Below are 16,949 nucleotides of genomic sequence, written 5' to 3' on the forward strand. Positions count from 1 at the left end.
ACAACTACTAAGCCTGCACTCTAGAGCCCGTGAGCCACAACCACTGAGCCCACATGCCACAACTACTGAAGCCCATGCACCTAGAGTCCATGCTCTGCAACAAGAGAAGCCACCGCAATGAGAAGCCCGCACATCACAACAAAGGGTAGCCCCCGCTCACTGCAACTAGAGAAAGACCACGCGCAGCAACAAAGACCCAACTCAGCCAAAAACAAATAAATAAATAAATTTTTAAAAAAGCTAATATCCTTAGGAATGGGTCTATTTACAATATGAGGCAAATAAACATGAACTATCATTCTCTGGTTCAAGTAAAACTATATTAATAACATATTTTTATGATTTTAAGAAAAAATATCAATAAACCCATGAGTATTGTCAGACACCTCTCAACTTACCATTTTTCCAATCATCATTACATAAGGTCCTGCCTGTTGATTTACAGCTAGAAAATCTAGCAAACGCACATACCAAAATATTATGTTAAGACAGTAAATTAATCTTCCAGCCACAAAAACATGATTATCATATGCATTCTCAAAGTTCCATTTTGCTCCAAATCTTAGTCCAAATCCAATGAAGAAAGAAATTATGGCAATTGTATCACTGATATTGAAGTAATCACTAAACCACACTTTAATCTTCTGGCTTATTTTTCCAGCTTCAGACATAAAGATCTACAGGTTTAAAAAAAAAAAAAAAAAGGTTTCATCACTTTCTTCCTATTAAAACATATACCAGAATTCAATTATACTGTCAGAGCAGAATTTTATATATCATTTAATATTTCAAAGTATTTTGACTGTCTTGGCATTTGATCACCAAAACAATTCAATAAGATATCAAAGGCAGATACTTCTTATCCTCATTCTCTATATATAGGGGAAAAAAAAGTAAAAAAAAGACCCATAAATAAATGACCTGCTCATCCAAGGTCATCCAACTAAGACACTGAAAATCCTGGATTAGAACACAATTCTCTAGACTTGGAATGTGAGATACCTATCAAAAGTTGTTTTATTTTTCACTGAAACAACACTAGGATATCCAGGTAGGATCTTCCAAAGGTGCCTTATTTGCAGAAAGTAAACAACTCAATGGTTTAAGTAGCTATACTTAGCTCTTTAATATAAAAAATATTTTAAATTTTTTGTGGGGAATGGTAATACATTTAGAGCTTCAAAATCATAGTGTATCAAAAGTAAATACTGAAAAGTCTCCCTTCCACGCTTCAACCCAGCCAACTAATTCTCCTTCCCACTAGAGGCAATCACTTTTATTACTATCTAATAAATCCTTGCAGAACTGTTTTATGAATAAAAAAATTATATGCAACTTGCTTTCACAATTTAACAACTTAATTTCTTCAAACATGTTAGTAAAACAACAGATTTCATAAACATATGGGCTGTGGCACTCAAAGGCATTTAAAATGCATAAGCTATTAAATTCCTATTATACCTAAGTGGGAGGGAAGTAAAATGCCTTCTATTTTTGCAATTTCATGTACTCTCTAAATGTAGAGACATGAAATAATTCATATGTATTTAAATAACTGTGTTATACAACAACATTTATATAGGTACTAGATTAAACAGAAAGTATAAAACTTTTTAAAAAACCTTTTTTTCCAAAATCAGGATATTAGAAAATTTACAATTTTAAACTGAAAACTCTGATAGACATAGGGATCTAAATCTAAATGATAATTCAATGGGCAATACAGTACACTTTAGAGCAGTACAACCTAAGAGCAAAGTAAGAATATACTTATAATTTATCTACCTGATTGGCTATATGTATATTTAATACTTTTTGAGAATGGCAAAGAACACAAATATGAATGTTGAGGAAATAAGACAAAAACAAATCTATTTTTTGAGACAAATCATTATCTTTGTAATTGTGACAAAGTTAACCACACAATCTCTATTCTTTGGCCATCACTTTTAGAACAGCAAAACCAAACAATCTATATACTTCAATAACATCACCTACTGGGTGATATAGGTGGGTATATGAATATACTCACCTACATCATGGTTATGTGTGTGGGTATGAATAACATATACCCACACACATAACCAAAACAAAACGTAACACCCTCCATATATACACTAAGTTATTGGTAGGAAAAACTAAAGACATACCTCACGGACTTTCTCAATAGCATAGGTAAAAATATAAGCAATAACAATCCATTCTTGAACTGAAGGTAATTGTTCCATTTGTACAAGAACGACAAATGTATAAAGCATCAGAAATCCTAAGTATGCCAACTAATAAAAGAAGAAAATACAAGATATGAATAAAATTTATTATAAAATACAATTTCTTTACTATGAAAATTTCCAAGCATACACAAAAAAAGAGACGAAATGAGCCCCTGTGAAGTATCTCCCAGCTTCAATCAGTAAAAAAGTTTTGGAAGTAACTCTTCTTCCATGCAGACATTGCATTTATCAATCAACCATTTATAAATGGTCCCCAAGGTAAAAGTGTGTTATTCTAGACTTTAGTTGACTTTTTAGTACTTCTCATAGGAAGAATTTTATAATACCAGGTTTATGTTCTCAGTATAGTCCACATAATTTCACTTAACTTATATTATACCTCAAGTATCATACTATAGAACTTCATCACCATCATCAAGAAACACATAATATGTGGCTCCTCCTTCCCCCAACCAAGTAGTATTCCTAAGAAAGACAACTGGTATTGGATTAGCCAAACAGTTCCTTTGGTTTTTAAGTAAAAATAAAAGACACATTTTTCATTTTCACCAAGAACTTTATTGAACAACGTAGTCACCCTTTTGTTCCACTACCTTCTGCCATTTTTCAGGCAACTTCATAATTCCATCTTCCCAAAATTTTTGTATTTTTGAGCAAAGAACTGTTCCAGATACCTTTTACAGTCTCCCAGGGAATGGACATTTTTTCCATTAAGAGACGTTTGCAAAGACCAAAATAAATGGAAATCCGAATGTGCAATGTCTGGTGAACATGACGGATGAATGAGAACTACTCTGCCAAGCCATAAGAGTTCTTGCCTGGTCATCAAAGAAACATGTGGTCTTGTGGTATCCTGATGGAAGATTATGCATTTTCTGTTGACTAATTCCAGCAGCTTTTCATTGAGTGCTGCTTTCAGTTGGTCTAACTGGGAGCAGTATTTGTTGGAATTAATTGTTTGGTTTTCTGGAAGGAGCCCATAATAGAGGACTCCCTTCCAATCCCACCATATACACAACATCGCCTTCTCTGGATGAAGACCAGCCTTTGGTGTGGTTGGTGGTGGTTCATTTCACTTGCCCCATGATCTTTTCCATTCCACATTATTGTACAGTATCCAGTTTTCATTGCCTGTCACATTTTAAAAACGGAATGTTTTCGTTACATTTAAGTAGGGAATCGCGTGCAGAAATACGGTCAAGAAGATTTTTTCCACTTATGTGGAATCCAAACATCAAAGTGATTAACATAACCAAGCTGGTGCAAATGATTTTCAACACTTGATTTGGATATTTTGAATATGTCGGCTATCTCCCATGTGGTATAATGTTGATTGTTCTCGATGTCTTGATTTGATCATTATCAACTTCAACTGGTCTACCCGACCACGGAGCATCATCCAGCGAGAAATCTCCAGCATGAAACTTCGCAAACCACTTCTGACATATTCAATCAGTCACAGCACCTTCTCCATACACTGCACAAATCTTTTTTTGCATTTCAGTTGTTTTTATCTTTCTTGAAACAATAAAACATAATATGCTGAAAATGTTGCTTTTTTTCTTCCGTCTTCAATATTAAAATGGCTACACAAAAATTCACCAATTTTGATAAGCTTTTTTTAAATGCACGCTGATATGACAGCTGTCACAATACAGCCTAACAAAATTGTTTTGAATGAAGTTAAAGACAACTAAGTGCTACTACAGCCATCTTACAGAAAAGACCCAACGAATTTTTTGGCCAACCCAATATTTTCTTAGCTCCCAATCACTGAGGTTGAATCCCAAGAAATGTAAACAAATATGGAAAACATTCTCCCTACGTAAGAGAACATCCCACCTTTGAGACTCTTAACAAGAAAGGTTATAAGGAGATGATAAGGAACAATATATAATAACATTTGAAGAGTCATTTCATTTCAGAGGAAAACCCAGACTCTCTGACCCTTGAACAATTGTGGCTAAGAATTCTCTCATCGTTTTCCTTGCCTCTACCAGTTTTAAAATAAGCCATATCTTTGATTTGAACTATGGTGGAGTAGAGAAGTAAACTGCAATATGCAAAGAAAGAAGAAAGAAATTCCTAGAGCCACCTGAATTGTCCATTTTTAAACAGTTGTTCATATGAATGCAAACATATGAAACCTATGTTATTTCCATTAGTGGAGACAGAATTTGGGGATTATATTAGGTAATTCAGATTTACAATTACAACATCTGAACAAGATGGAGCAAGAAAATTTTCATATTGGGAAGGAAGCGTAATGAATTAGTCTCAGGTTAATGGGCATGTGTGTAGGTGAGAAAGCAATGGTTGAAGGAACAAATTCTCAAATGTTCATATTAGCATAAAGTTAACAGAGAATTAACATTTGCATACTTTGGCAATTCAAAAAAGCCTGTTAATGATGAAAATGAAACACAACAAACATGACAACAAAAACCAAAAACAACTTAAAAGTTTTCCTGGGGAGTAAAAACTCATTCACTCAGCCCCTGGAAAAAAGTAGGCACCAATCTCATGTGTTTCTCAGATGGAGTCCATTCCTCTATGGACATGTATGCTCTTTAACCTGGTAGTAAAATTTGTTCTTCCACTGGCAAGGGAAAAACCAATTATGTGACAGACAACCAAACATGTACTATGATTAAAGAAATAAGCTATCATACCACTGAAAAATAAAACTATATGAATAATCTAGATTACTTTTCACCATCAACTAACACTGCAGAAAGGTTTATTTCCAAAATTTTAACATTATCTGCAAAATCCAAAAGCACGAAGAAATTATAGTTGTGTATCAGAACGTACTATTCTTTTAAGTGGAAAATGGATTTCCAGTGATCTAAGTTATATCAAGATTAGTATGGACTCTAAACCAAAGGTACCCTTAAAGCCTATCTTTTAAAAACATTTTGCTGGCTCTGCAGGGACCTGGGCTCCAGCTCCATTCCGGGCGGGGGGTGGGGGGCAGTGAGGGTGGGGCCGCTCCGCCCTCGGTCACTTGGGGGAGAGTGCAGAATGCATGGCCCCACCCCTAGGGGGTTCCTGGAGGGGGTGCCCCAAGCCGGGGGTGGGGGGCGGGCGCCCACTGCGGCCACAGCCCCAGCCAAATAATACCTACATGTTGGAGTTTGGAGCAGAGAAAGGTTTACTGCAGGGCAATGCAAGGAGACTGGTGGCTCATGCCCCCAAAAACCCAAACTCCTGAAAGGGTTTCAGCAAAGCATTTTTAAAGGCCAGGAGCTGGTTATTCCTGTATTTCTCCTGAGACAAAGGATGAGAGAAATTGGCCTTTTCAGCATTTCAAAGTCAACTATGAAAGTTCGGCTTGTGGGTAGGAGCTGGTGAGGGAGATGTGCTGACACCTTTGAAGGTATATTCTCAAGATGCTGATGTGTTTCTTCAACATAATATTGATGAAAAAACAACCCAGAGCAGGAGGAAGAACAGGAGGAAATGGCAGTTTCTCAGGGACTGCTGACATTCCAAGATGTGGCCATAGATTTCTCTCAAGAGGAGTGGGAATGACTGGACTTTGATCAATGGGAATTGTACAGGGACAGATGTTAGAGAGCTATAGGGATCTGGTCACCTTTTTGGAGCAAAAAAAGGATCTCTAGGATGTGAAGGAAATGGAGACAGTAGCCACATACCCAACTATGTCTTCTTACGACACCCAGATTTTGATGACCACAAAGTAGGCACGGAAGATTTATTCCAAAAAATGCTGCTGGGAAAACATGAAAGTTGTCGACTTGGAAATTTAAACTGCAATAAACTGTGTAAGGTCTTAACCAAGAGCTCTATTTTTCAATAACTACAACAGCATTTATAATGGAACAACAAGCTATCCCTGCATTGAATCAGACAATAACTTTGACCGAGACTCAAGTCTTATGAAACATCAGGGCACTGAATTTTCAGAAAACCATTCTAAAAGTAATAAATACAGGAATGTCTTTTATCAAAGCTCAAATATTACTACATATAAGAGGATTCATATTGGAGAGAAGACTTACAAATGTAGTGAATGTGATAAAGGTTTTAATCAGTCTTCAACATCAACTTACTCAACATCTGAGTATTCCTATTAGAGAGGAATATTACAAGTGTAATAAATGTAGGAAAGTCTTTAATCAATCATTAAATCTAAGTAGACAAAGGAAAATTCATACTGGAGGGAAACTTTATAAATGTAAAGACTGTGGAAAAGCCTTCAAATGGTGCTCAAAATGTACTCAATATCAGAGAATTCATACTGGGGAGAAACTATACAAATGTAAAGAATGTGGCAAAGCCTTTACCCAGGGCTCAAATCTTAAGCAGCATCAGAGAAGACTTACAGAGAAGACTTACAAAAGTACAGAATGTGGCAGTACCTTTAATCAGCATTCATATCTTATTCAGCAGAGATCTCATACTGGAAAGAAACCTTACAAATGTAGCAAATGTGGCAAAGCCTTTAACTGGCTCTCAAAAACATCAGAAAATAACAGTAGAAAAAGTAGAAAAAAACCATAATAGCAAAAAACATACAAATGTAGAGAATGTGACAAAGCCTTCAACCAGACCTGTTACCTCGCTCAACATCAGAGAATCCATAGTGGAGAGAAACCCTACAAATGTAATAAGTGATGAAAGACATCAGTCCTAAATGTATACTTCAGAAAACACCTGAAGAGTTCACAGTGGAAAGAAACTTGAATGATGAAAAAAATGTGAAAGTACTTAATCAAAAATCAAATCTAAACAAATATCAGAATACATAGTAGAAAGCATTAAAGTCAATAACTTTTCTGGCGTTACTCTAATTGAGAATATTACAGAAAATAATCTAAAATTAAAACACTTATAAAATTTGTTTGTGGTATTGATCACAGGATCACAGGGAATGATGTTTGGGCAGGTGTAATTATTATCAGCATCTTTTTTATATTGGCATTATTTGAGATTATTTGAAAATAATATTAGGTAGGAATCATTTATTTTTACTACTCCATGGATGTTTAAAGAGCCTGTAATGTAAAATGTACAATGCAAATCTAAATGGAGATGACATCTATCATTGATTTAAATCATTCCTATAGATCACCATTAGTTAAGTGTTCAGGGAATCATTCTTTGTATTAAAGACAGAGGATCACTGTAAATTTTAAATAGTTGTGACCATTTGCTTTTAGGATAAAAGGATGTTAATTCATTAAAATCTTGATAAACATTCATTAAATCAACAGATAGAAGTCATGAATATTAGTTGGCATATTTGAAACAAATACATCTTCATCAATAACTAAGAAAAATACAGGTAACCCTTCCATAAGAAGTTATAAAATTACTGTACATCCATGTTTACTAAATAACTAGGCTTCTCTGTGTAAATCAAAAAAATCACAATTCTCAGATCATTCTATCCAAAGAACAAGAATTCTTCTGAATTACTGTAATCTGTATTTTGATAGAGAATCATAGATGGATTGTTAAAGGTTTATTTAGACCACGTAGGAACTTAATACGTTAACTAATAAAACTGAATGGTTTTTAATGTGGTAAAAACAATTTTTGCTCAATTTTAAAATTACCATGTTACTAATTCAAAAAGATACATGCACCCCAATGTTCATAGCAGCATTATTTACAATTGCTAAGATATGGAAGCAACCTAAGTGTCCATCAACAGATGAATGGACAAAGATGTGGTAAATATATACAATGGAATATTACTAAGCCATAAAAAAGAATGAAGTTTTGCCATTTGCAGTAACATGGATGGACTTGGAGGGTATTATCTTAAGTGAAGTCAGACAGAGAAAGACAAGTACTGTATGATATCACTTATACGTGGAATCTTAAAAATACAACAAACTAGTGAATATAACAAAAAAGAAGCAGACTCACAGATATAGAGAACAAACTAGTAGTTACCAGTGGGGAGAGGGAAGGGGGGGAGGGGCAATATAAAGGTAGGGGATTAAGAAGTACAAGCTATTAGGTATAAAATAAGCTACAAGGATATATTGTACAACATAGGGACTATAGCCAATATTTTATAATTTTATAAATGGAGTATAACCTTTAAAATTGTGAATCACTATATTATACACTGTAACATATAGTATCAATTATACTTCAATAAAAAAAATCATACCGTGTTAAACCAGAATTTTACAATTGGTGCATGATAAAAGGCATAAAACTTCCGTGTGATTGGAAGCTTTTTTGATTTTATTTGTATCTCCAATTCATTCTTCCCTTCATTCCTGTCCAATATTCTTACTTCTTTAAATACTTCCTAAAATAAAAAGAACATTTATTGTACATTTATTCACAACAAATTTATATTTACTTTAAATTTTTTCTCCTCCTTACCATGGGAATCTCTTCTGTTATGTTTTGAAAGTTGTTCTCACTATCTTCCATTGTCATTTGATGAGCATCTTGAGATTGTGGAATATGAGACATTTCAGCCTTAGTTTTATATTCTAACATTAATATGGCAGGTGGAACTAAAATGCTTAGTATGACCTAAAAATTTTAGAAACACAAAAGTTTACATTTTAAAATTAATGGCCTTCAAGAATATAATAAAGGCCATAAAAAGGTATACAATCTCCTGATTATTAGTTAGCCATTTTTCCCCTGGTGGTGCAGGGAAAAAACAAAAACTTCACATTTTACTTATATATAAAGAGGCCAGGTTGAATTGTTTTAAAAAGTAACAAAACATTTGAGTATTATGATATAAGGGTATAGAAAAGATTTAATAATTATTATACACTTGTCCTGTTAAAAAATCAGGTTACAATTTGTTCAGAAAATACATTTTTGTCTAAATAAAATGTAAGCCTTATGAAGTTAATACGTGCTTAATTTTATCCTAAATCTCTCTGCAAATGTTCCATGTCACAACGTGATTACTCAGCTTGTGCCTCTATAAACAAAACGGTTTATTTCAAAAATTTTATGTATTACCTGCAAAATCCTCAAGCACAAAGAAATTATAATTGTGTGTCAGGGTTTCTATTATAATTGTATATCAGGGTTAATCCTTCACCATTATTTTTAGTATATGATCAGTATTTATTATCCACTTACAATGATCAGTGGTTAAACTACTTGCCTGATTTCTGCCTTCTATATTTCTATACCTTTTTTCAGACATAAAATAACAAAAAGGAAAGTTTAAAGTAAAATCTCTCACTAACGAAACTGAAAGTACCAGACAACATTTTACCCCAATTTTTAACCATAAAAACCAAGCAGATCCAATATACTTCAAGCAAATTAAAAGTAACAGATTATTAAGTTAGTAGATAGGTCCTGAATTTTAGAATTTGGGAATCATCTTTTCACAAAGCAACAACTTTTTTTTTATGGCTGCTATAAATGCCAATACTCCCATTTGTTGCTCTCATGCTCCTGGCTCAGACTGGGGAAACAATCACTATACACCACACCTGAAAAGGATTCAGAGTGAAGACTAAGAGGGATAAAATGCCAACACGGCAACCCCTACCACCCTCACAAATCAAGGCATTTTACTATACAGCTGAGCTAATTCCTCTGTTCTTTTTTATCTAATCACACACTTTATATTAAATTATTTCTAAGGTATACCTTGTACCAGGAATTTTTCCTCATATTCAGCCTTCCCATCCACATATCAGATAACAACATTTGTGTACAGGTGTGGGCTACAAAAGGTCTAAGTCTTGAAGAAACTGCTAACTTAAGACAGGTGGAATTACTCCAATTTTTCAGTTCATAAGTGAGCAATTTCATAGCCATGGTTTCATCTTGTCTGAAGGATTGTTCTAATAATTCAACTGCCAGTTGACCAAAATCACTATCAAAAGATAAAAGCCAAAACATATTCAGATTACCAAATTGCAGTTTTAAACCATTATCCTTAAGTCATTCATAACATGTTCCAGTTTTTAATATTTTCACACACACACTTAGGGAAATGTGAGGCATCAGAATCATAGTAGCCCTACGTTTTCAGATATCCACTACTATGTGAAAATCACAAAATATTAAAATATGCCACATTAGGAACAAGACTGAAAATGTGACTCCGGAGCACTTTCCCCTGGTCCTAGAAATAAACCTATAGACTCACAGGAAACCAAAACTGACAATATTCAGATGCTCTGTTCAGAAAGTCTCTATATAATATTTCAAACACAGAAGAGGGTTGGTACCCAGTAGAGAGGAAGAATAATGTGAATAGGGACTAACCTAATATGAAGAACATCTTAATCTTAAATCCCTGGTAACATGACCACAGGATCTCTATTTGAGTTATTTCCAGTAACAACTCTTACTCTCTTCCAAAGACAGCCCATTTTGGGGGAAGGTGGTCCTATTCTCTATTATAAAGCTTCCTACAAACTACCTTTCTAGCTTAATATTCTATTACTCCCCTAAGTAGACTGTAAAACTTGTGAACTATTTTATTCTTCTACGTATGTAGTCCCACCAGCTGAAATGCCCTTCCAGCTGAATTAAATTTATTTCCTTAGACTACAGCTCAAACCTCACTTTCTTCCTTTCCCTACCACTTCAAATGGAACTTTTCCTAATCTAATTGCTATTATGTACAACTAATTATTAAACTGATCTCTGGCATTTCTTCTTTCTTGTTGAGATATTTAACTCTTGAACTGCAAACAATATACATGCCTAGGCAGCAAAGTTTCTTTCTGAGTTTTTTTAAAAAAACTTAAACATTTAGAAAGTGGGTTTCTCTTAATTTTTCCAGTAAAATTATAATATGTAACCTAATTAGTGCATGGCACTATAATCTCCACTTAAACCCCCTCTATTTTGTATTTTAAAATGTTTCAAATGATAAAGTGTAACTTACTTGGAATATTGTTTCAATTCCTCTGAAGTATCATCTACGAGGTCACTCTGCTTTGCTTCATATGCCATTGAACGATAGATCTTACAGGCAACTAATGCTTTAGCCATTGATTCTTCACCATGCTGCCACAAAAAACGGGCCATGACCTGCCTCTTCATAAGGCAAGCCCAAATTAGCAGTTCATTAAGTGGATAAGGAAAGCGCTTGGTTTCTGGATCATCAATATCTACAATTTCATCTTTGGTTCTTTTCTTCTTTCCTTCTTCCACAGCTGTATCAATCTTTAAGAGAAAATAAATGTTATAAGGCTCATCAAAATAAGGCCATATGACATTCATGTGAGAATTTTAATAAAATACCCTTTATTATTCAATTTCATACAGCTGCACAAATCAAAATAGTATAAATTTTACACACTTGATTTTTATTATAGCTATTCATTTTACAGAAATGTCATTTCCAAAAAAATGTCTTTGCAACGAAGTTTTCCAGGATTAAAGAAAGGGCCTAAATATTTCAACTAATATCCAATAAAACACAGTATTAATGAAAGGAAAGTTTGGATAACACTTCTGTCTTGCATGTTGTTAATCAAGTAAATATGGAATAAAAGGAGGCAGTTAAGCAATAATCAAAACATCTAAAAATTCTGGTCATTATCATAGTTAAATACTAAAAAATAACAGAATCATTAACAATGAATATCTTTTGGCATATAGGAAAATGAAGAATCAAGGATATAATACCATATCTAAAAACAAAAGATAATTCTTACTAAAACATAATACTAAGTAATTTAGAAAGAACAAAATGTGAAAGCCAGAAAGGGTAATATTTAAACAAATATACCTTTGGTCGGTAGGGCTGTGCTGTTTTAATGAAATGATTATGCCTCATTTTTTCCTTTTTATCTGCTCTATTGCCAAAAGATTCCTGACTCTTTCGCAATTGAGGAGTGCTGCTGGAGGTATTTCTGCCAGACCTCTGAAAACAAAAGCTTATTAGATTTTATAGATTTAAATATGCTGTTATGCTATAAAAAAATCGGTTTTTACTCATGTATGTATATATAAATATGTGTACACACACCAAAAAAATATATAGTTTCTTCAGGATTTCAATTACAAAATATTTCTAAGTACTCTTAGTTTAAAATCTCATGTTTTTAAGGCAATCCCACTTTTACCATTCTAAGTAATTTTTAACTTTTAAAGTAAGTTCATTTTAAAGCACATCTATAGACTTCCCCCCAAATATTAATTACATACCCGATTATTTCCACCAAGACTATTATATATTAATCGAAAACGTTTCCGAGTGTAGGTGCATCTATAGGTTCCTCCCATAAGATATTCAATAACAAGTCCTATATCAATTAGAGTGATCTTATATCCTGGAGGAAGATTCCCCTGAAAACAAAGCATTAGTTTTAAAAAGACAAAATAGTATTTCTCAATATTTCCATGCCATGCCTAGAAATGTGCCTACTACTCTCCAAAGTAACAAATGTTTACTTGTTACAGGAAGCTGGAGTTGCCAGCAGCTAACTTTACAGAAGAAGGGAGTGGTTTGTTTCTGTTTCCTTTTGTAAGAAGAGAGATTCTGAAGTTTTGAAGTCCCAACGGTGTGGCTCAGGACAGGAGTATGGCTTACAACAGGAAGATAATTCGATCTCTCCACTGTACTAATACTTCACACACACAGGCAAAGAAACCTCTAAGTGCCAAGTATTCTGTTTCACCGTGGCACATAAGTTGCATTTTCCTGCATAAATAATGCTATAAATGTTTCCTGAGGGGCCCATTAATACTTATATTTTTAACCAAAATTATATTGGCCATATTGTAGATTACACGTTTTTATAGCCTTGACTAGAATTCAACTGCCGCCTATAACACTGTTCAGAGATAAAAATTCATTTTCCCAGGGCATCAATTTACAAATGAACTTTTGGAACATAATCCATTTGTGAGTTTGGAAAGACAGTTTCAGAATGAATTATTGGTTAAAGGGTTTAATAATCAGATGAGTTATATATGTTAACCAATTCTGCCCTCTTACACCATCCATCACCATTTTCATTTCCCTAATTATAACTTCATGAACTTAGTACTTTTTAAAATGCTTATACTTTTTATATTTTGGCTGCATCTGTGAAGTTTCTAATTTCTAGATACCTATATTCTTTAGATCGCTAATTTAAAAACTAATCAAAAAACATTTTCACCTTAAATACAAGATTTTTATTTCATCTTAAGCAACCTCAAAATATGCTCTATGATTAAGGATGTCAGGTATGATAGATACTTTAGTTTTATTTTTTTTTAAATCTGACAAATACCCTTATGTTATGAATTCACTTGTATGGGAAATACTTAATTTAAGGAAAATAATGTGAGTTATCTAAAAAAAAGATAAGCAATTTCTCAAGCTATACAAATAACTCTTAGAAAACTCATTAATTTGAATTAGAAAATATTCAATTACTGCTTTTACTTCAGGATTTTTCACTTATGCAAGTAGAAAAACTGGGCTTATTATTATAACCATCAATGTAAAAGAAGTTAACATATAACAAATCTCCTATGTGAGGTTCCCAGAATTAACAACTATAGTTCTGCTAAACCACATAAGTAAATCATAATGCAAATGTGTTTAAGAAATCCCTGGACTGAAGGTCTCCCTCATTATTCAAGCTTTCTGGGAAGAGAAAAAAAAAAAGAAAGCTTTAGTTACTTAAACAAAACAAACAAAAATTAATGTGAACTGTCCAGAATAGGAAAATCCACAGAGATAGAAAAGAATTAACAGTTGCTTAGGGCGGGCTCAGAGGCAAGGAGTAGACAAGTAGCAGGAATGGGGAGAGACTGCTAATGGGTATGAAGTTACTTTGGGGGGTACTGTAAATACTCTAAAATTGTGGTGACGGCACTATCCTAAATATAGAAAGTCACTGAACTTTATATACACTTTACATGGATGAATGTTATGGTATGAGAAATACATTTCAATAAAGCTACAAAGAAAAGCACATGGAAAAAAATTAAAAAATTTTAAGTATGACAAAGTCTAAGTTCTTTCTATGAAATGTTAGTTTAGTATTAAACATATTATTACAAAACACAGAAAATGACATTTCTATCAAGTTTTCCATTTTTTAATAGTATACTCACACTTAATGGCAAGTAAAACATTTGAATGAAGAATTCTAGAAGGAAAGCATTTCAGTTCAGAAACTTTAAAAATAATTCAATTAACTAAATATGAGTACTTTTTCATCAAGGGAAATAAAACTATTGGATATCAATAGTTTAAATTGTTATAATTTTTAAATAAGTGTTTAAAACTATTAATTCACAGAGAATTCAGTAGAAAAGAAGAGGAATATCAGTGTATCAAATTTAGTCACCACAGAATGGCTTCAGACCATATGAGAGCCTTATATATGAAATCACTACCAATATTGAATATAAAAGAAGGGGGAAGAGGGAGAGAGACAGAGATGGTGGCGGGGGGCGGGAGAAAGACATACACAGAAAGAAAGACAGAACATTTACAGCCTTTTTATTAGCAAAATCTGCCATTGAAGATCACCAATCTGTGTTTCTCTCAATGTCCTTTACATGCCCAGGGAACAAATTTCTTCTTAACACAGAGAAAGAAGACCTTCCTTTATGAACAAATGAGCATTAAGAAATTCATCATACTGTATCCTGGATGACTAGAAGCTCAGGTTTTAATTTCATAAACTTTCCTTTCTCTTGATTTCTGATACATTATGCTCTTTACTCCTGTATTACTACAAATTTATCCCTTATTTTAATCTCGATCTAAAAAAAGTCACTTTATTGCTAATTTTAAGATGCACTGAAATGCTTTCTAGAAACAGATGAAGTATAAATGACTTTTTTAAAATAACATTTTTCGAAAACAAAAATAATCTTTTACCTGTTTGACATCTCGAACAAGATGAAATAGCATTGGATTAGTTGGGCCTTGTTTCTTTAAGGAGAAAATAATTAGAGCAAACTATTATTTTTCTTCTAAAATAACTTAAACAACTTCCTTTTTGTTACAGGACTTTTGTTCTTACACAAATTATATTGTTTTTGAGTTATACAAGTTCTGTTCATAAAATGGAACAAAGAAAAAGATGTAACTATTTCATGTTGTCATATTTACCTTTAACAAGATATATAATTTCTTATGCTCTTACATTTTTACTTATGCAAAACACAAAAGCTTTTCTTTTCTAAAAGTCATGCAAACATTGCAAGCTTCACAATTATATGTTAAATTTAATTTATATTTCATTGATAATGGAGGCATACATTCTCTTTCCTCTTGTTAAAATGTCTGTACCTCTGTTTCTGCCACTAATCATCAAGCTGTACCAATACAGTAAATATTTTGGGTAACAAACTTTTAACATTTATATAGGCCATCTTTTCCCTATTATATTAATTCTATTTAAATATAATATTACAGTAGACTAATGACAAGTTTCATTTTTACATTAATCTTATTTTGATGGTATACTGTATTTTGAAAAAATACCCAGGAGTATATGTCCCCCCATCAAAACTGAGATAAATGGGCCAAAAAGATATTCTTCTAAACTTTTTGGACAGTGCTCTGACCTATATGAAATTTACTGCAATTGATTCTATGTAGCACAAATCAAGAGAATTATTGTCAATACTTTAAATCTATTGTTTAAAAGAAATACCAAATGAGATTTTTCTCCCACCACTGTGTTACTGTTAATTTTTATGAGGTCATTGTAGTAATGAATTCAATGTACTTCTCCCTTTTGATTACATATACTTGGTAATACATTTTCAAATCTAAGTGGGTAAACTTATTATTCCTTTGAGAACAATATTATTTTCTTTGATTTTACTGGCTTTCAAATTCTATATAATATCTAAAGATGGCTATAACTGATACTGCATTCTTTTTAGAGTATTTAGTCTATAGACTTAAGAGCTGAGTTCCCTCAGCTCATTCTCCCCTCTAAGTTAATTTTTTTTATTTAAAATGTCATTTATTTTTAACATAAAGAAACTTAGTAGAAATATTTACAAAAAACTGGTAATATTTTAGTGCACTTAGCCTTACAAAATATTTACAGCTCAAACATTTCTGAAATGCAAAGGATTATAAAAAATAAAGACAGAAGGCCTGTAAGTTAATTTTTAAAAAATAAATGTGTCTTCTAAGTGAATGTAAATTATTTCATAGTTTTTAAGTATTAGGAAGCTTCATTGTATTTTTTCTCTAATAGTATATAATCAGAGAGAAACGCAATTTTTGTAATTCTATTTTATCTTAATCCATTAATGTTTATTCATTAAATATAACTTCTTAGTAAAAAATAAGTATACTTTAACACAGCAGTTCTCAAAAGTACAATCTGGGGACTCCTGAAGGCCCCCAAGACCCTTTTAGGAGGCCCACGAGGTCAAAAGTGTTTTCAGAATCATGTTAAAATGTTATTTGCATTTATTCATTCTCATTCTCTCAGTATTCAGTGGAGTTTTCCAGAGGCTTCATGATGTGTGATATTAAATTCAAAAGCAAACATGAGAATCCAGCTGCCTTCTATGAAACCAGACATTAAAGAGATTTGTAAGCCATAAAAGTATTCTACTCTCCTCATTAGTTCTTTTTTGTTTTCTTGGGAAATGTTATATACATTAACATGTAATGGATTTATTATTTGTATTGAAGTACAAATTAATAAATATTTTTAAAATTCCTTGGTGTTACATTCCAATATGGTACATATCAACACACATAAGCAAAACCTCTCTAGAACAGCTCTTTGATGTCCTCAATAA

At 32.8% G+C, this 16,949-nt stretch overlaps 1 protein-coding gene across 3 annotated transcripts in view; it reads right to left on the reverse strand.

Annotated features, from left to right (window-relative positions):
- The window catches only part of TRPM7 (transient receptor potential cation channel subfamily M member 7), a 143,271-nt gene that overhangs the window by 65,186 nt on the left and 61,136 nt on the right, over positions 1–16,949 (reverse strand). For 2 of the 3 annotated variants that reach the window (XM_082840927.1, XM_082840925.1), the window contains exons 13-21: positions 15,055–15,108; positions 12,375–12,515; positions 11,956–12,090; positions 11,107–11,387; positions 9,855–10,083; positions 8,607–8,762; positions 8,386–8,529; positions 2,151–2,279; positions 399–677 (exon numbers count right to left, since the gene is read on the reverse strand). In XM_082840927.1, the coding sequence (XP_082697053.1) occupies positions 399–677; positions 2,151–2,279; positions 8,386–8,529; positions 8,607–8,762; positions 9,855–10,083; positions 11,107–11,387; positions 11,956–12,090; positions 12,375–12,515; positions 15,055–15,108 (1,548 nt within the window). The remainder of the gene's footprint in view (positions 1–398; positions 678–2,150; positions 2,280–8,385; positions 8,530–8,606; positions 8,763–9,854; positions 10,084–11,106; positions 11,388–11,955; positions 12,091–12,374; positions 12,516–15,054; positions 15,109–16,949) is intronic. The other variant, XM_082840926.1, reaches the window with a different exon arrangement.

This window comes from Leucopleurus acutus (assembly GCF_964270905.1).
Source record: "Leucopleurus acutus genome assembly, chromosome: 1".
Taxonomy (NCBI): Eukaryota; Metazoa; Chordata; class Mammalia; order Artiodactyla; family Delphinidae; genus Leucopleurus; species Leucopleurus acutus.